The sequence below is a fragment of the Episyrphus balteatus genome, chromosome 1, assembly GCF_945859705.1.
Source record: "Episyrphus balteatus chromosome 1, idEpiBalt1.1, whole genome shotgun sequence".
In the NCBI taxonomy this organism is placed as follows: Eukaryota; Metazoa; Arthropoda; class Insecta; order Diptera; family Syrphidae; genus Episyrphus; species Episyrphus balteatus.
In genome coordinates this window covers 8106581-8128171 of record NC_079134.1, presented here as the reverse complement: position 1 = coordinate 8128171, position 21591 = coordinate 8106581, and the positions used below count along the sequence as shown (strand labels likewise).

The window sequence follows — 21591 nt, the reverse complement described above, 5'->3', positions numbered from 1 at the left end:
ATCAAAATTATGAAAAAACCTTCCGAGAAAAGATTATTCACCTTAAAATTCTCTACAACTCTCCTATACAACTTTTTCTTGTAACGCTATAAACACAAACGTTATTAAACTTTTTTTGTTAAAAAATGCTCTTCTTTGTTTGTGTTTTTATCTTTACTTTTTTCTTAATTTTTTTTTTACCAAATATTGAATTTTAAATGATTTGTAAGTATTTTAGAGATTTGTTACAAGAGAAAATTCAGGACCTTTTTTCATAATTTTGATAAAAAGTGCTCAAAACTTTAAAATTGTCATTTTTTTCGTTTTTTTTTTTCTTTTTTGGCTTGCAACTTTTTTAATATTAAGAATATCGAAAAAGTTCTCTTAACATAAAAGACGCGAAATTTCATTTCCTACGTTTCTTGTATACACAACTTTTATGTAGGATAAATAGAAATCGAGATATTCAACAAAAACTAAAATCCAAGATGGCGGCTGAAAGGTGAATTTCGCGAGTGCGAAAAATCAGGATAATGATATTCAGCCAATGCTCTATCGAATGGGCAAAAAAAATTTGGGGGTGGTACAAACTGCTGGGTCAGAGCAGAGAAAACTGGGTACTTCCGGTTTTACATGCACGAAGACCCCTCACTAAAACCTATGTATCTTCTAAACGACTTGAAATCCCACTCTGAAATTTGGCATGTAGTTTCTAAATTGTATAAGCTTTATTTTAAGACTATTTAAAAAAATATCAAAATGGTCGAAGTTTCTTAAATTTGGATTTGAAGTGCCAACTTCCGGTTTTCTCTCGAAAAAATAAATCTATTTCCGGTTTAGATTTCATATTTGAAAAGCACGTTTAATTTTGCATATGATCCATCATTAAAATAATTTTGTTACCCCTTCGTTTAATTTATATAAATTTTTCAAATAAACTCTTCCCACATTTTTCCAAAACTTTAGAAGCCCATAACTCCGCTATCAAGGCTTAAAATTCAAAATCCTTCCAGATGTATTTTTTAATTCGATTGAGGAATACATATACCAAATATGAACAAATTTGACGACCCACGACATTTTTAGCTGCTGGTTTCACGTGAAATGCCCCATATGTATGTTAACCAAACGAACACTCAAAAAAATAATATTTCTTGTTTTATTGTGTTGTAAAGGTTTTATATGAAGGATTCACTGTTATTTACATTTAACAAACGAAAAAATGACAGGTAAAAGGGTATTCTTTTGTTAGGTTATAACGAGCATAGAAAAGTGTTCTTTGTATTCAATATGCTTTGGGTTATTTGAGAACAAAAAAAGAAAGTTAAGACAAAGGTAAGTTAAAAATGAAAAGTAAACTTAAGCGATAAGTTAAAAAATAGTTGTTTTTTTTTTTCAAAAATTATAGAAGAAAAAAATAGTTTAGTACGTTTTTTCGCTTGTCATTGATCTCGCCCAGACAGGAGTTCGCAGGCGTCTCTGTCTCTGGACTGTTGCTTTATTACTTAAACTATTACTGCCACTTGTTGTTGTTGTTGTTGACGTCGTCGTCGTGGAAGTTGATGCATTTTTTGATGTTGTTTGTGTGGTGCTTAATTTGGCATCACTGTCATTTGAAGGATGTTCTTCAATTTGTGACAGTGGTGGACCTGTTGGACCACTGTGCGTTTGAGGCGCCAGTGATACACCTTTCGTGCGGCCTTCTATACTCGTTTGATTGCAATTTGCCACATTCTGTTGCTGAACTTGATTATCTTCACTTAAACTACTACTAAGATTAACATTGCTATTATTATCGTTATTAGGACTACAGCAGCTATTGTTGGTGTTTGTTGGAGGAGTGCCAACTGCCAAAAGGCGGTTCTTTTGCACCGGAGTACCATCTGGACTGTTTGGTTTCGTTGATGATATACAGCAGCAGTAATAGTTAGTCAAAGTTGGCAACCATACCCAGAGAAAGAATCATAACCAAATTTGAATTTTTCATATTTTTTTTTTTGTATTTGCAAAAAGTTTTTATGAGAGCAGGGAATAAAAAGAGAAAATAAAATTGTTGAAAATATAAAATAGCATATGTTTTTTTTTTTTTGTTGTAAAGAGGTATTAACTAAAAATATTTTTTAAACCTAACAAAAATCTATTCTATTAAAATTATAATTATACACTCTATAACAACCCTGTCTAAATGGAAGTGTTCAGTTGTTGATTTGTGCAAGGAAAAGTTTACCATAAAACTGTGATGATGATTTCCGGTTATGATGGCGGAACTTTTCCTGGCACAATAGGTCCTATTCAAATTCAAATTCTAGGAAATAAGAAATAATTTTTAATTTTTCTATTTTTTTTTTCAAACGAATGATATCTAACTTAAGACGATTGCATTGATAGGTTGTTTTATGCTTCGTAGTTGAGTGGAGAGAGAGTATTGGTTTAGTGTTTTTATTTTTTTTTTTTATCTTACTGGGGGTTATTTTGTTTTGTTTATGACTTTTTTGTTTTTTTCTTATAAAATGAAATTCAACCGGAGTTTTGGTGATGCGATGGTTGAAAAGTTTAATGGAATAACTTTAATTTTTGACATTTTTTTTTTGTTATGATGCAGAAAAAAGTTTTATATAGAAAATAGTAGGTACAAAGTTCAAAAACGAGTTAAAAGATAAATTTATAAATGGAATTATGAAAATGTTTAAAAGTTTTGTGAGTGGAGAAAAATAAAAAAATGAAGAAATAGTTTACAAGAATTCGCAAGAACTAAATAGGGTTCTAGTTTTTAGTTTTCAATTAATAGAATAAAATTTAGCTAAACAAAGATTAATTGTATACAAATTGAAACGAAAGAAGTCATAAAATGAAAGATTAAAGAAGTAAAAATGTCATTTAATTTTAATCAAAGTAAATAAAAAAATGTCTGCTCTGGAAAAATTCAATGCAAAATGTGTGCATTAAATATTTTTTTTTTAATATTCGTCGAATTTCTTAAGTTTTGACTATTTGACCAGACCATAGGTTCAATGTTAAAGTTGACATAACTAATGTGTGATCAAATAGTCAAAATTGTAAGAAATTCGAAAAAATATTTAATGCACACATTTTGCATTGAATTTTTGTTTTAAATGCATAAAATTTTTTATTTGCAATAATTTTTTTTTTATGGAAAATATTTTTGTTTGCAATAAAAATTGTATTTTCAATCCAAATATTTTTCGGTTGCAATAACATTTTTTTTTTAATGCAAAATGTTTTTAGTTTTAATAAATATTTTTTTTAATGCAAATATTTTTCAGTTGCAATAAAAATTTTTAATAGTTACAATAAATATTTTTTTTTTCAATGCAATTTTTTTATTTGCAACAATTTTTAATTTGTAATGAAAACAAATGCATTAAAAAAATGATTTTTTACAACCCTGTTTGAGAGAAAGTTAAAGGCATACCTATCTTCAGTTGTAATGTCATTAAATTTTGACAGATTAAGTGACTAAAGTATCCCAAGGGGCAATGGTGAGTGCGACGGACGCAAGAGGTTCAAATCCCACCTCAATTTTTGTTTTCAGGATTACTGCTGTAATTTTTTGAAACAAGTCCGAAATTCATAGGCCAACATCCTCATAACTCGAGTAATGTTCAGTCTGAGAGAAGCGTATGGACATGAAAAAACAAGGTCCATTTGAAGACTTCTACGGTTTTGATTTGTAGTGTCTGATTAAGAAATTTAACAGAACACTAGATGAGGAAGGTGGAAAGACATTGAACCACAGAAGGTGGAAAGACAAAAACACAGTAACCAAATAGCTTTAAGTTGGTAAAGTTATCGTCTTTTAGGAGACTGCTTGCTAAGCACAGTTCTATGGAACAACGTCTTCATAGTCTTCCTGGCTACTGTACCGGCAAGTCCTGAATTGGGATGGGCAGAATAAATAAAACGTAACGGTACATGTCGAATTGATTCTTAGGAACTATGTCCTATGCTCCTGTTATGTAACTATCGCTTTGGCGATAGTAATTTTTGAATTAATATCAAATTATTTCATTTCGTAAAAATAAAATAAAAGGAAGTTGGTTCCAAGTCACATTTTCAACATTTACAAAACTTTTTTTTTTTATTTTATAAAATAAAATTTATTAAAATTTAAAAATGTCCTTCATCAATGCGATAGTTAAAGAAGGAGGATACTGGAAAGTTTGAGTAGGAATATTCTTAAAGTCTCCCTAACGCAAACTCCAAAATTAATTACTTAATATTATATAATATACAATATTTTAGCTACTTTGCAAGCAAAAGTAAACAAAATTGTACTTGTAGCTCAAGATTTGAAGCTTTATCAAAGCCTACAGGACGGCGCAGTAATTTATTTTTCCTTAAACTATTTGATTCCATCAATATGTATATTACTCTGCATTGGTCGCTTATGAAAATTATTTCGAAGGTTTAATGAAACCCAAAGTTGTTACTAATTTGCAACTAATTTTAAACTCATTTTAAATAGATTTAAAGCTAATTTCTGAACGCGTTTAAATCTTTAACAAAGAAAACGGTTCGTTTTGACGAGCTACAGGCATAATATTAAGTACAAAAATATTAGTAAATAAGTAAATCATTTCTTCAGCAGGACCTATTCTACAATCTACATCTGTTAACTTTTATCTTTTTTCTACTTTAAAAATTAACAACAGCTTAAATTAACATAAAATAAAAAAGAAGGGTTTAGAAGAAACTTAAACCTTAAATTAACCTTAAGAAACAGCAAGAAAATGCTTAATTTTCTTAGGAGAAATTTTATAAAGTCTTAAAATTTTACATCAAGATACCAAAAATGAAATCTATTTTAAAAAAATGTCTAAACACCAATATTTAAAAAAAAAAACTATGTATTGAAATTTTCCTATTATTAAATTTTAGCTTAAATTTTAAAAAATATGCAAGTCTGAATTAAAATTTAAGGATTTCTTTACATGCCTATCCTACCCTAAAAAATTGCGAATTCTTGTAAAAAAAAAATTCTTTAGAACATGACTTAAAATGAGCAATCTTTATAAATACTTATTAAAAAATGATAGATGATGAGAAAATGAGAATTCTAAATTATTGTCAACTACAATGTAGGGGTAAAGAATTTAGGGGTTCTAATTTTCAAAAAATTCATCTATGCGTTCCAAGCATTTATACTTTGAATTTTTCTCTAATTCAAAAAAATTTACAACATCAAATTTAACAAAATTCTAATTGGGGTTTTCGGGGACTAGAATACAAGTTTTTGACAGATCAGTAGTTTTTTTTTTTTCAACAACCTTGCGTCTTCTCATTTTCCACCATTACAATTGGTGAAAAAAATAACAAATACTGACGCAAAAGGTTATGGTAAAAATGTAGTGAAAAATGAGTTTAGTGAGTATTTATGATTTGACAAAAAATTTAAATGAATGTTTTGGTTTTATAAAAAAATACTGATTTGAAATTTTCTAAAATTTAACTACGCATTGTCCAAAATAGAAACAAAACCAAAAACAGGTTTACTACACTTACTCTTTATTTTCAACGGAATTTTGACCCGATATTGGTTTTTCACGAGTAATTAAAATGGAGGGACTTCTGGAATATAGTTTTTTTTTTTGAATAATTTTGAAAAAAAAAAAAAAATACAAAAAAACATAAATACATCAATTAGATTTGTTCAACACCAAAGCGGAATTAAAAAATTAACATACAAAATGTGAGAAAAAAATTAGAGATTTTTATTTTATACATAAAAAAGGTGAAAGAAAGTTTGAAGGTTTGAAGAAGAAGTAGAAGAAAGTTTGGATAGAAGGAAATATAGAGATTTTTTTTAAACATTTACCAGAAAATGACAGTGAATTAAAAAACAATGTTGGTATATTCCTAATCTCACCACTCCATCCAATTGGATTTCTTTTTCTATATTGACAATAATTATTGTATTTTTTTTTGCTTTAATACAAAATATTTATCAAGTTATTTTTATTTATAAAAGAGAACCTCTCACAAAAATAAATAAAATAATTCCTTAAACTTTTCTTTTCTGAAACAAATATCTTCTTGACGATAAATCTCTCATTAAATATTAACATATTTATATAATATAATAAAACATTTAAAATAAATATAGATTTATATAAAAGCATATTGCATGCAGGCAAATGACACTTACTTTGTTTCATCTATAAAAACTGCTTCGAGGACACGAGCGGCATAGTGTAGATTTTTTTGTAAAATTTCTGCTGAAATTTCTCCAGTTTGAAGTAGGCGCAGGAGACACCGGAGTCTGAAAAATAAAATAAGATATTAAAGTCTATTTAAAACAAAATAAGAAATCTTCTTGCAATAATTTAAAAATGTGTAAAAAGCATAATTATAGGAACCAATATAAAAAAGTACGTATACGCCCCAGTCAACTATTATTTTATATTATTTTTTAAATACAATTCAACAGCATATAAATTTATTAAACATGAATTTAATTTTTTGTGGTAGGTACGTTTTATTAGTAAAGCAACTTTAAGCTGTAAAATGAATATCATTTAAGCGTAACCTGACTAGAATTCGCTTAAAAGTAATGCAAACAAATTTAATTATCAGAAAAATAGGTTTTGGAATGCCTTACAAATACTTTAAAACAACAAATCCAAACAATAATTCCTTCACAGAATTATCATTCGAAATAGCGATGGTGAAATTTTTTTGAAAATTAATTAATACATATTATAATTATTTAACTTATTTTATTGTGTTTTGTCAAAAAAGTGTATTTCTTCATACTGTCGGTCGGTCATTCTTTAACAAAAAGTTTTGCATCTTGACTTTAAATGGAACAAAATAAGGATTAAAACTCAAGAAAAACTGAAATAGGAGCCATTTGATTTGCAAAATGTTTACAGATTTTTTTAAATCCTAGACAAAGAATGGCCTTTGGACAAAAACTTCAAGATCATAATAATTTGTCTTGAAAAGAGATAAGTCCTAAACCAGTTTAGACATAGTTTTTCATTAGAGCGTTTATTCTGAGTAAACTCTGAATTTTTTGGAAGGATTCAGAACCCGGAGGTTTAAACCACCGTTATTTTGAATGTTTTTTTTTTTTCAAAAATAAACGCTTGTAGCATATTGATATTTAGGCAAGTATAAAATAATTTTTTTAATGCATTGTTTTCCATTCCAAATAAACAAATAAAAAAAATTTGCATTAAATAAAAATATTATTTGCAAATACAAAAAAATTTGCATTAAAAAAACTTTGTTGCAATTGAAAAATATCTGCATTGAAAATAAAATTTTTATTGCAAATAAACATATTTTGCATTAAAAAACAATTTTATTGCAAATAAAAAATTTTCTGAAGTACAAAACAATTTTATTGTTAACAAAAAACTTTCTGCATTAAAAAAAAACGATGCAAAATTTGTGACCATTTGGCCTAACATTAGGTTCAATATTATAGTTGAAACAGCTACCTAAGGTTTGGTCAAATAGCCAAAGTAGTAAAATATTCGACGTATATTACGAAAAAAAAATTAATGACACATTTTGCACTGAATTTTATTTTCAATGCAAATATTTTTTCAGTTACAAAAATATTTTTTTTAATGCAAAATTTTTTATTTGCAATAAATATTTTTGTTTTCAATGCAAAAAATAACATTTTTTTTAAAGAATTTTTTTTTATTTGCAATAAATATTTTTTTTTTTAATTTGTAATGGAAAACTTTTTTATTTTTAATAAATATTTTTTGTTTATGTAAATGTTTTTCAATTGCAATTAAAGTTTTTATTTACCTAATGCAAATTTTTTCAGTTGCAATAAATATTTTTTTCTTAATATTCTTACAACCCTGTTGATGTGTTGATATTTAATACCTCCTACTAATCTTTCATTTTATTGCATCTTTCAAAAAATTTGAGAATAAATATCTCGAATTCCAAACGCGAATGGGAAGAAAAAATTCACGTGAATTTTATATTTTCACTCGTTAAAATTGATGCTCCCGTAGGCAAACATTTTTTTTCTACTTCGCGTTAGGACGAGTTTAAATAGCGAGTTTATTTTACCTTATTAAACTTAAATTCATTCTTGTTCTTGCTTATTTTTAAGCCGTGATTTCTTGGTTTTATTTTTAAATTTATAAACAAAAACCATCAGACTTCGTCAATAAGTTTTTTGGTCTTCATCAACAATATGTAATTTATAATTGAATAAAATAAAAAAGTATCTTTACAACTGCTTAGTTCGCCCCCACTTAGAATACGCATCTCAAGTTTGGACACCTTTTTACAGCATCCATATAGAAAGAATAGAATCAGTCCAACGTAATTTTATTCGTTTTGCCTTAAAAGGCTTACCATGGACGGACCCTTTTAACCTTCCTTCCTATGAGCATCGAATCAACCTACTGCAGATCCAAACCTTGTCTCAAAGGAGAGTTAATAACGACCTTGTATTTATTCATCAACTTATAACGGGTGTAATTGATGGCCCTGATCTGCTTAATTCTATTAATTTTAACTACCGAAGAGGTGGTTATAACATTCGTAGCTTAGATTTAATAAAATTACCCCAACACCGTACTAATTATGGTATGCATGTGCCCTTAACTCGCATGTGTAAGCTTGTAAATTTGAATACTAATCTGTTTGATTTTAATATTAATAAAACTAGTCTGAAAAAAATACTAAAAACCACGCTCATAAACTTTTTTTTTGTATTTATGTTTAATGTTTACTGATTCTTTTCTCATTTGAATTATTTTTTTCTCAACACTCTTGACTATTAAAAGTTATCTTCAACAATTTGCAACCAAACATTGTATAACTTACTTTAAATTTGAGCTACTCTATTTTAATTATTAATTTTGTTCATTAGTGTATTTTATTCATTTGATTTTGTGCTAACACTCGTTAAATAGTGCAGCTTGCACAACGATATTTCTCTTTCGACGATCAACATTCAACGGAGATACAAGCAGCAGCAGCAGCAACGACAGCAGTCAATAAATTTTTTAATACATATACATAAAAAAAAGAGCTTTTTTAATTATTTTTCATATTCATTTCTAAACAACAAGTCATAAAAAAAATTGAGTAAATCGATTTTTAAGATACTTTTTCTTGTGTATTAAAAAAAACCTCAAATAATTCAATAAGACAATTTGATATAATTATATTCTTGAAGCAATTGTTGATGTTGGAAAATTACAATTACAATGTTGTTTATGAATCATTATTGAATTTGGCGCTTACGATAATTTGGTGGGAAGGCCTGTTTCCTGTATTTTTTTTGGAATATAAATTAATAATAGAACGTTTGTTGTTGGAATAAGACGAACGATTGAAAAGAACTTTAAGGTCAACCCATGCCCACATAGTGATAAAGTACATACGTATGTAATTTTTAAAGCGAATTTTGTGAACTATATAAAAGTATTGAGGACATTTTTAATAGTTGCTGTATCTTTGGATTAACGGAGAACTTTTGGAATTATATATTAGTCCTAAAGGAAGACACTCAAGAAAAGGTAAACGAAGAAGCAAGACGGCAGCAAGAAATTTGCCAAAATTAAAAATATCAAAATTTGCTATCGATCTAATAGATTGAGTTGAATTTCAAAATAAATATACAAATACAATTTATTATTTGAAAACTTAAATATATTAATAAAAACTTTTTGTACAAAAATAACATTAAAGAAAACAATTTCTTTTTTGGAATAATGAGGCATAAAATTAAATATAATGATCATCATTTTACATATAAAGATAGTAAATTTAATATGGAAGATATTTATAAAATTTTAAATTATGAATATGAACCCTTATCAGAAAATGAAAAATATGTAGACAAAGAAAAATTACTAACTTTATTAAATGAAAATGATGATGATCATAAACAATTTTATGATTTTATTATTAATGATTTTAGAGAACCCAAAATGGATATATTCGAATTTATTAAAACAAAACAATATAATTTACAGATCGGTGAATTTTTTAAAGACATATGGTATCCCTTGTATAGGAAAAAAGATATTTTAATAACATATAATATTTTAAAATTTATATATAATGGTTTGGTTACTTCGGTACCTTCCCCGGAAGAATATACAAAATTCAAAATAAAATTAAAACGTTCTTTAAAGCATAATAATATTGAAATTGTAGAAATAAGTTATGAAAAATTAAAACAAAAAAAATCAAAAATGTATAATAGAAGTATTCAAAATGATTTGCAATATGTAAATGACGAAAAAAATATTAAATGGATTATGCTTTCTTGGAAAAGTTTTAAATGCTTAATTATGCGTTCCAAAAACAAAGTAGCAAACGATATTAGAGAATATTACATGCATTTAGAAGAATTATTAAATGATTATTCAGAATATATTAAAGAAAAAACGCACACTGAAGAAATTGAAAAAATTAAGAAGGACAAAGATGGTCAATTAGAAAGAGCTAATAGAATTAACTCCAATTTAAGAAATGTTATTGATAATATAAAAACTAAAAGTAAAAATGGATTTATTTATATAGCTACATCAAGGTCTTATGCTCAATTAAATACTTTTAAAATAGGTATGACTACGAATGGAAATCAGAGATTAGCTAACTATAATAGTAATAATACAGTAGAGAATAGATTTTATTATTGTTTCTTTGAAAAAGTTTTTAACGCCACTAAAGTGGAAGCTATTTTAAATGATTTATTAGAAGCTTTTAAAGATAAAAAATCAAAAGAAATGGTAAAAATTCATTATAAATATTTAGAAGAATTAGTTAAATTAGTTATTGAAAATATAAATAAGCCTTATGATTACATTAACGACATCATAAAAAATAAATTAAATAGTATGTATGATTTAAAACCTTTTATACCTAAAGAATTAATTGTTATTGAAGATGAAATAATTTTAAAAGACCTAGATACACAAATTGAAAATTTATTTGATAGATTTATTGAAGAAAATAGATTAGAATTAACTAGAAAACAAATATTATCTCAATTAACAAATATTGACAACATTAGTAATATTATTAAATGGAAGCATATTAAACATTTTATAAAATGGAAAAATGAAAAAACACGTGTTTTATATAAAAATAAAGAATTTATGATTACTTATTAATAAAAAGATAGTGCTTTAATGTTTAATACTTTATTTTGTATAAAAAAAAATATAAATATAATAAAAATTACTACCGCAAGTAATGTGGTATACACCACAGTGTCCCATTTTTTTTCAATCAAATTTTCTTTATATCGGAAAACAGATAAAGTTCACGAATTATATTTCCTCAGCTTGGTAACTTTAATAGAGATAATAGAAAACATTTAGCCTAATCAAAACAAGATTTCAAAATTTTTCTTTAAACAGGAAAAACAACAACTTACAAAAAAAAAATCCTATCATCGTTCTTAATCTCTTTTGTTATAAAGTTTTAAATTGAAAATGTCTTTTTAAATATCACACAAAGCATTTACACAATTAATGGTCAGCACAAAAAAAAACCTCATTAAACTAATTCAAATGGGTAACTAAAGAGAGCTTCAAGATAAAATTTGTCGCCTTGATTTTTTCATTATCATTTTCTTCTCTGCCAGCAGAGACGATAATTTTTCTTATTCTCATTAAATATTTATATATCTACGTAAAAGTATATATTCACTAACAAGATACGTATCAGTATTTCGTAATCAATCTCAAGTAAGTTACAAATGGAGAGATATTATTAAAGCATCGAGAATCCATTTCGCTCAAGGATACCCACTACCTACTAACCAATTTATCCCAGAGAGAACCCCAGACATTCTGAATTTCAGTCTCGTTTATTGTGAACAACAATTTATATCTCGCTCGTCCTTGACACATTTAATAAATCAAAGTAAACTGATTGAGATTTTAACTTACTCCAAACACACGCATTTCGGATATAATATGTAAGAGTTGAAGTAGATGGTGTTACAAATGAGTAACTGTGATATATCAAAGTGATAAGTGACCTCTGACATTTAACAAGGTAACAGTTCAGTTAACATTTAAGGTACTTTTGCTGAAGAAGAGTTAAAAAAAGTAAATGACCGTGTTAACATGAATGAATGATACTTTTGTGCTTTTTAAGCTTAAAAGTCGCTTAAAGTTCCATGAGTACCTTTAGGCAAGTTTGCATAAGCAAATAATGTAAATTGGCAATTTAATAACTGTTGCTGGACACGCAAACTTTAATAATTACATGTTACTGGTAAAAAACTCTCTCAAAAACTTACCTCACTGCAGCCTTATCGCAGGCATCCGGTGTATCGACGGCAGGTAAATGTTCCGTCGCCAAATCAACCGAATCGTTACCGCTTCCGCCGCCATTGTCACTACCGACGACTGTCACTGGTGACATAACACCGCCGCTACGCATTGTCGGTGACATATTGCCGCTGATAGCTACAGTGGTGGTGGTGGTATTCGTCGATTGTTGTTGTTGCAGTGTTTGCATTCTTGAATATTGCTGCAGGTGGATCAAAGATTGCTGTTGTTGTTGTTGTTGGTCTTGTTGCAATATAGCAGCAGCAGTCTGTTGTAATGGTTCGGATATATCCAACTGATTATTATGATCACTATTACTTGTGCCCAAATATGAACTTAAATTACTAGGTGTCGGCAAGGATTGTCCAAAATTACTAGAATTATTACAATCTCCTCGATTCGGTGTTGTTGCTGATGATGATGATGGATAATCGCCGCATGGAGTTGCACAAATCGACGAATTATTATCAGCTGGTGTTGTTGTTTGACTTGGAGATTGTAATTGATATTGTTGCGGATCACCTTGGAAGCCCAAGTTACCCTTGCGACTATTTGAGCGACGTACTATTGTTAGAGATCCTTGTTCTGAAAGTAAATAAATTTAAAAAAAGGTTAAATGTTAGAAATGGTTAATTACAAAGTTAAGTATATTTATAAACATTTTTAAGGTGTAGTGGGGAAGGATGGCATAATCTTGTTGTACTACCGTAATAACAGAATCAACACTGCAGTTTAGAATGAAAAATATAATGTGGTTCCTGATTCAAGATCTTGAAAAAGAAAATGTCTTATGAAATGCTTTTTCAATTGTTAACCTCAAGTAGGTAGGTACTTGAATTCATTAACTTTTTCAATTAAAAAACAATTACTGCTCAATTTAGTACAGCTTTTGTTTTGAATTTATGACACAGTGGTCCATGAAAAATAATACACAGTTGATACAAAAATTATTTGACTGTGAGGTTCAGAAAACCACATCATCATTAAATCTTAGTGTTTAGAGCAATGTATTGTTTTTGAATCCCTATAAAGATTGGAACTCATCAGAATACCTCAAGGTAAACACTGAAAAATTCAAAATTTAGTGAAAGTAGTTGTTGAAAATGTTGCATTAAAATAAATTGAATCTTACTTTTAATAGGTAGTAGAGTAACTAAAGCTAATTATTAGGGAACCCGGCCGAACAGCTCTGGTTTTGACGATTTTTTTTTTCAAACGTAGGTAATTAAAAATACTTTAAAGTCTATAGATTAAAAACTGCCGATGTTGCCGTATTGTTTTTTAAAATTAAAATTAATTTTTTTTGCTTAAATTTCATAAAACAAATGATAGCAAAACATTCTCTAGGTAATTTAAGGAAAAAAAGTATAAGGGAGTAAGGGACAATCTTCCATCGCACATAGGGGTATTTAGTCAATTTAGGCGGTCAAAACACGAAATTTTAAACTGATCCAAGCGTAAAAAATCAACATCCTACTAAAAGTAGATAACTTGCTTAGCGTTTTCTTATAGTTTAAAAATTGATTATCACTTCAGGTGACTAACAGCAGCGGTCTAAAGTTCAAAGTTTTCAGCCCAAAGATAAAATTAATGATAAAATTTAATGTTTTCTAAAGGTTAAACTCTTATCTAATTGAATCTGCAAAAAATAAGTGCAACTGCGACGCATTTGCCCTTCTTAAAGGTTTTAGGTTTTGAAAAATGGTTACCTTGTATTCAGCATCCATATTTTAAGTTTTTTTTTAAAGATTCAACTTCTTGAATTACAGAACCTGAATCCTTATGATTTTTCCTAAATTTTAAGACCTTTATCTTGGCGATACCATTAATAGAACTGCATTTATAAGCGTTTTAACAAACCATAGAGAGAGATCCATTCTTGACACTTTTTTGTTTGATCAAAAAGTGGTTTAGGAAGAAAAATGTTTTCATCGAAATCAACACTTAGAACACTTTATTCCAGTACTAAATACAAGCTTTTACCTTGTTGATGAAGATAAACCGGAAAAATAATTTTGTCCGCGTAAAATTGGTAAATACTCCTATGTGCATCTATTAAGCGATAAATGCAATTTTCTCACAATCTGACTTCAAACACAAAAAAAATATTTTGAAAACAACGGCAACACCTACAATATTTTAAAATACATTTTTAAAAAGCCAGAAGCTCATTCTTTTCTCTTAAATTTAAATCCACTAAATTTAATGAAGAGTTTTTGAAAAAGTGGTCCTCAAACTCAGAATTTAAAATAAAATGTTAAAAAAAAAATTTAAAATGACTTTTTTCCAATTTTTTTCTAATTAAATATGAATATATAAAAAAAAATTTTGGCCATAAATATTATCAGTTGAATATGAAGCAGAAAAGGTAATATATATATCACACTTTTGAAAAAAAATTAAAAATTACTTCAATTTCAATGGGTTTATTTGATGAAAACTGAATTTTTGCATTCATTTTCTCAAAGATTTTGGCAAATAAGAATTTTAAACTTTTGCTATTTAACTTTCAACAATAAGGGCTATTGAATAAATAAAAAATAACTTTATATTTAGATGTTGAACTTAAAAAAAAAAATAAGTTAAATTTTTTTTCAAAACTTCTATTAAAAAAAGCTCTTCGAAAATGAAATACTTTTTAATTTTTTTTTCATAAACCGTAATACATATTGCCATTTCCTTTTATAATTTCAAATCATAATAAATGTGGCCTAAAAAATTGAAAAATAAATGCATTTTATATTACGAAAAAGTTTTAAAAACCACATGTTAAAATTTTGTCAATAGTTTTTTTTTCAAAAATCTGAGTTCAATTATCATTCTTTAATATTGTAGATGTTGCCGTTGTGCTCAAATATTTTTTATTGTGTTTGAAGTCAATTAATAAGAAAATTGCATCTATCGCTTGAACGATAGAAGATTGTCCCTCACTCCCATATATTTTTTTTCCTTGAATTTCCTAGACAATCTTTTGGCATCAATTAACTTATGAAATTTAAGAAAAATTAAAATAAAAAAAAAATAAAAAATCTTCAATTAAGTACGTGTGGCTTAAGCGTGTATGTTTTCTTAAATTCAATCAAATTAAACAAAAGCAAACTGCTGGATTAAATTAAAACTCCGTATAATTTATGTGACTGTATTGAACTCCAAAGGGAACAGTAGCTTAAAATACTCTCAATAGAATTTTTCTCAATACTTTTGATTTTGCGTTTGATTTATTCAAGCCCTTTTTTTTAATATAATTTTCAAATTCATGTAAAAAATGCAAACAAAAAATCTCAAAGAGGAAGAACTTTGTTTAAGAACATTGTTGCACAAATCAAGCCAAGTTCAGAAACTTTGGCATTGCACCATTATTTACAGCAGGCATGTCAAACTTGCGGCCCGCGGGCCACATGCGGCCCACATCGTATATTTGTGCGGCCCAAGCTTAATTTAGGTACAACTTGCATTTTCAATTTTTACATTTAATTTTAGTTATAAAATAAAATTTAAATGTCTCTAATGAACACGAACAAACCGGGGAATCCAATAAAATTGTTTTGAATTTCTCCATTTCAACACGATGTTCACTGCAGAGATTTTAACTTTTTGCTATTTATGTCGCAATGGAGAATTTCCAGCTTATATGAGTTCTTGATGGGTGAAAAGGTAAACAAACATTTTTTGTATTGAAAACAAGCTATTTTTTGCTGTATTTAGTATTGGAGTGCAGTTTGACCAATGGGAAAGCAGTGAAAAAGTTCCATACGATTTGTTTCATCCTAAGTGAATTTTCGGGAATAAGCTCTGAATTTGTTTATTTGTACAAAATATTTAAGTCGACTTCCAAGCAACCGAAAATTAGATTTCCAGTCGACTTGCAGTCGCTACTTTTTTCTTAAATGAACACCAATGCAAATATTTTCGCTACTTTGTCCCGAAAAATCCATCCTTTTTTAATCTCTTTTTGAGACGGGTTTATAAATATAGAATCAGTACGTAATCATTTGCAAATGGAGCTAATCGAAATCCAGTGTGGCTCCGTTTAAAGATATAAATTCGATGAAGCTGGGATACCTGAATTTTACAAGTATCTAACAAGCAGATTTGAGAACACTCGAGAATTGGCATATGAAATCATTTGTATGTTTGGAAGCACTTCATCGATGCGAGCAGCAGTTTTCACTTATGAATCGAAATGAGTCACCTGTTAAATCCAGAATAACAGATCTACGCCTTGTGTCTGTTTTAAAAGTAATAACTTCTAAAAAATTTTCATCACAAGTAGAGAAGATGGTACAGAAAAGAGATGCCAAGTGTCAGGCAGAAAACATTAATATTACTACATATTGTTCTTGTTCTTTTATAAAAATAAATCTGTTTCGTAAAAATTCTAATATCTTTTTTTTTGCGGCCCATAGAAATTTAGATCCTGCTATTTTGGCCCGTGAATGCCATTGAGTTTGACAAGCCTGATTTACAGGAAACAATTCATGACATTTTCTATTCCATCTCTTACTTCTATAACAAAGATTTCAGAATTTCCAAACTAGCATTATTTTTTTGGGGTAGAAAAACAAGCTCCTCAGGAAATTTAAGCATTTTCGGGATTAGTTATTAGTAGTTTTTGAAACTGAAAATCATTATTAGCTGACTCACTGATAGACCATCAAAGTAATGGAAATTTGTGTAGGGCGTGTTAACCGCGCATTTTTCTGAACTAATATACTAAAATTATGGAACACTTCTTCTGATTATCGCAGAATTTTGAAACTATACCTGAAGAATGGTAGGACTGGGAGTTTATTTAAAATAACAAAATTAAATTAAAAAAAAAAACATGAAAAAACACATTAAAAACAACCAAATAAATATAGATCACAACAAAAACATTACTGTTAAAAAAGAGCCAAGTTCTCCTATGTTGAAATTATGCTGACACAAAAAGTACTGAAATGTAAAAGTGTACCAAGTTCTAAAGCTTGGCTTTAAATTTGTATAAATAGAATTTTGATTGTTCTCTTGACAATTTTTCTTTAAATTACCGATTTTTAAAGCTATTTGAAACATTGCCAAGAAAACAATCAAAATTCTATTTATACAAGTTTAAAGCCAAGTTTTAGAACTTGGCTCCTTTTTTAACAGTAATGTTTTTGTTGTGATTTCACTACTTTTTGCAAGGTTTTGCTGTAGAACTTAAAATCACTATAATTGAGGAAAATTCAGAGAAGATGGGGATTGTCTAAAATTCTCAAATTAAAATTTTTTTCTTTTGTATAAACTACCAGGTCTAACATTCTACCAAATTTCAAGATGCTACGATAGTTAGAAGTGCTCTATAATATTTGATGAAAATTCAGCGGAAATAAGCGGTTGCCACGGCCCCTGACTTAAATTCACAGAATTAAATTTTTTTCCTTTTTATAAACTACCAGCTCTACTCTATCAAATTTCAAGATTCTATGATAATCAGAAGTATAATATTTGATGAACATTAACTGAAAATGGGCGGTTACCACGCCCCTGGCTAAAATTATCAAATTTTATTTTTTTCTCTTTGTATAAACTACCAGTTCTACTACTTTACCAAGTTTCAAGATTCTACGATAAAATCAGAAGTGCTCTAAAATATTTGATGCAAATTAAGCAAAAATGGGCGGTTACCACGCCCCCTGAACTGAAAATCCCAAATTTTCGATTTTTCCCACAAGACCCATCAACGTGCCAAATTACAAGTTTCTACAATAGTGGGAAGTTCTCCATAATTTTGATGATCTGTCAGTGAGTCAGTGAATCAGTGAGTCAGTAAGTCAGTTATGGTTTTTCCGATTTTTGAGGCCCTATATCTCAGAAACTACTCATCGTAAGTAGCTGAAATTTTGTGAGGAGCTTGATTTTTTTGATTTGGAAAATCAGTCTGCTGGCACAAAAAGCACTGAGATATGAAAGTGTTAAGTTCTTTGATTTATTTCTAAATTTTTATCGGTGAAATTTTGATTTTTTCACCTGGCAAATTTTCAAATTGACAAAAAAATCAACACAACACAGCGTTTATAGTTTTTTTTTCTACAAAAATTCGGATAACAGAAATATGGCTTTGTCGTTTGCGAAAATTGACTTTGATTATATTGGGCAACAAAATTTTTTGCCAAAAGAACTAAAATATACTTTTCTGAAGGTTTTTGGGTTGCTGAATTTAAAACTGGGGTCAAAAAAATTTATTTTTGAAATGTTACCGTTATAGAATGTAAAAAACGTCATTTTGGCTGTTTTCGAGGTTATATTTTTGTGTGAGGTAATTCATTAAAGACAAATTTGTAACGAACTGATTTTTTTCTTCCAAAAACTGTTTGAATCTTCGTATATTTTATTAACTACCCAATATATCTTAAGTTGAAATTAATAACTCAAGGACTAAATTATTTCAATCTAAAGTTTAGGTCACTGGTCACAAGATTTTGGCCACAAAAACCAAAATATTCTTTTGTGATGGTTTTAGAGTTGGTGACCTCGTATCCGAAATCAGAAATATGACCAAATGTTTTTCATAATTTACAGACAGATTTGTCGCATTTTTAAAATTATCGCTGACACCATCTAAAACTCTTAACGCTTAGAACCAACAAAACTCGTTAAGTTGTTGTCTAATATGTGAAGAAATGTAATCGAAGATTCAGCGAAAATTATTTGCTCCACTAAGATTTTCAGTTTTTGTTTTTTTTTTACCTTGAATTTAATTAAATATTTAAATTTAAATCTATTTAAACTTGAACTAAGATAGAAAATAATTGTTTTATAGAGATACATAAAGCTAATTTCACTCTATGGATGCGATGTCTTCAAACACAAAAAAAAAAAAAAAAAAAAATGTAAAAACAAAACAAACAAAAGTGCACCTCGCTATAAATTTAAATGCTTTTTTTCATCTAAGATTGCTCAACGAATAAAAAAAATATAAAATAAAACAAAGCAAAACATCTGCATTAACTCAACTATAAAATAACTGAAACATCCTTGAGCCTTAACTCTAAGCTTTATGCTTGGTAAATCTTATGTTTTTCTTTCTATTTGTTTCTTTGTTACAAAAAGGATAACCTTTCTCCCTGCAGCAAAGGAAGCTGTCTAGGAAGGATAAATGTCATATTTCTAAATATAAAAAACAAAAGTACAAGGAAAAAAATGAAACAAGTGTAGGTTGTTTGGAGATATATAATACCAATTGCAGGCAATGGTAAATCCCACTTTATTTTGATCCTTTCAACATGCAAAAGGGAAATTAAATCGTCTTTTTCCATTCCCAAACACAAATAATAATAAAACACTTTCTTATTTTTTTTACATTTTTCTTCATCTTCTTTTTCTATTTTTCATTTCGTTTTTCCATTTTATTCATAAATTTAAATTAATAATTTACCATCCTCGTTGTCGTTGTTGGAGTCACCAACCACTACCACCAGGACCAAAGACGATGCGAAAGATGATGACGACGACGTCATCAGAAAATTTTAAGGAGTCTCCTGCTTTAGGGCAAACAATCTTAATCTTCTATAGGTACTCTGGTATACTCTTAAAACTGAATAAAGATAAAGATACAGATAGGATGGCAACCTTATTAGCAATGTTTGCCCTAGAGCACAGTTTAAGGACGAACCGTGTCAACATCCAGCAAGAAAGAGGAAAGACCGAGGATTATAACATTTCCAAGGTGGGAGGGGAATAGTAGGTGGAATAATATTTACTCGAAAATTGAATGACAAGATACCTTGTGGAGGACGTAGGACGTAGGAGCAAAAATTTGTAAGGACCTATTAAGGACGAGAATACACAAAAAAAGATAGGTACGATGATGGCCTCTTGCCTTTCCTCAACATGTTTCTAATTTGATTACGCAACATTCAATTGAGTCCAAATACTCACTTGACACTTGGCCATTTACTGGTGCCACACTCTGCTGGGAACCAGTTGGACTATTTGATTTTGATCTTTCCACTCCACTGCTGCTTCTTCTATCCGAAAGGGAGGTGATAGTATCCTCACGACCGGTTCGATTCTCTGGAGTACTGGCAACTGCAAGAAAAAGAGAACAAAAAAAAAATAGGAAAATTTGTATTTAAAATTTAATGTTGATGAAATATAGGATTGGAGTAGTTATTTTTTTTTATATTTAAATTTTATTTATTTTATGATGAGAAGCAAAAAAATATCCTTGAAGTTGGGGAATTTTTTTCGAAAGGACGAAAGTTTCCTATTTTACATTTGAGCTTGGTAAAAGAGCTATGTCTTAAGGTCTTTTAAGGTCAAAAGAGGTGAAGTAAAACAGAGCACACAAGTTGGGTATAAGTTGTATTGTAGAAAGGGTGTGGGTGTGAATGATGACAGCTGGAAGTGAATTTTATAACCCTGGCTGTTTTGGAATTTATGAAAATATAAAATTATTTTACTGCAAGAGAAAAGTAAGCTGTCCCAGTTGAGTTGAATTTATTTCACAAAATTCTAAATGAAAATTGTATAACAGAAATGAACGAAATGAATATTAAATCAAATTGAATTTAAATCATAATTATTAAATTTAAGGACATTTATGTGACAACAAGAATAAGAATTTAAATTGATTTAGTTATTGGGTAAGGACTGGTCTATAACACCGGAAATGTGTTGAACTGGTTTTAATAAGGGATTTAAAAGTCATTTACATATGTAGCTTGAAGACGACTGTTTAAGTTTCTTTCAAGTTAAGAGTTTAGAATTATTAAATCAAGTAAATTCTTAAAGAACAATAATAACGACAGCAGACAAAATTGCAACTTTAAGAGGAAACTCGTTTTTTAAGAAAGCGCCTTAAGTGATTTTGGTAAAAATGTTTTCGCGGAGGTACTTATGTGAGTAAGGTCGAATTTTTGAAGAAAACAATATTTTTTAAACGATATATAATTTATTCATTTTGGACTAACCAAAAAATTTCTGCCTGAAATTCGACCGGAAACTCTTCAAAACAGGTAGGAATTTTGGAAATTTTTTAGTCAAGAAGCGAAAAAAAACCTTACCATACTGTCTCGTAAGTAGATAAGGGATATTTGGAGGTTGGTTTGAGAGTATATTTCAGGGGGTTGGGGTCAAAATTCTGCCGGGGTCAAAATTCTGCTTTCAAAATTCTGCTTTTCAAAATTCTGTTTTTCAAAATTCTGTTTTTCAAAATTCTGCTTTTAAAAAGTCTGTTTTTCAAAATTCTGCAAAAAATTAAAAAAGGGTTTGGAAAATGTTAAAAAGCGCGCTTTTTAACATTTTCCAAACCCTTTTTTATTTTTTTGCAAAAATTTGTAAAATCATC

General features: G+C 28.5%; 1 protein-coding gene across 6 annotated transcripts in view; it reads right to left on the bottom strand.

The window, feature by feature from the left end:
* Positions 1-21591, bottom strand: part of LOC129913267 (dual specificity calcium/calmodulin-dependent 3',5'-cyclic nucleotide phosphodiesterase 1) — a 499680-nt gene that overhangs the window by 55410 nt on the left and 422679 nt on the right. For 2 of the 6 annotated variants that reach the window (XM_055991869.1, XM_055991857.1), the window contains 5 exons: positions 20181-20330; positions 12248-12863; positions 6146-6259; positions 5503-5568; positions 1409-1867 (listed from right to left, as the gene is read on the bottom strand). In XM_055991869.1, coding sequence (XP_055847844.1) covers positions 1409-1867; positions 5503-5568; positions 6146-6259; positions 12248-12863; positions 20181-20330 — 1405 coding nt within the window. The remainder of the gene's footprint in view (positions 1-1408; positions 1868-5502; positions 5569-6145; positions 6260-12247; positions 12864-20180; positions 20331-21591) is intronic. The other 4 variants (XM_055991877.1, XM_055991895.1, XM_055991865.1 and 1 more) reach the window with 3 other exon arrangements.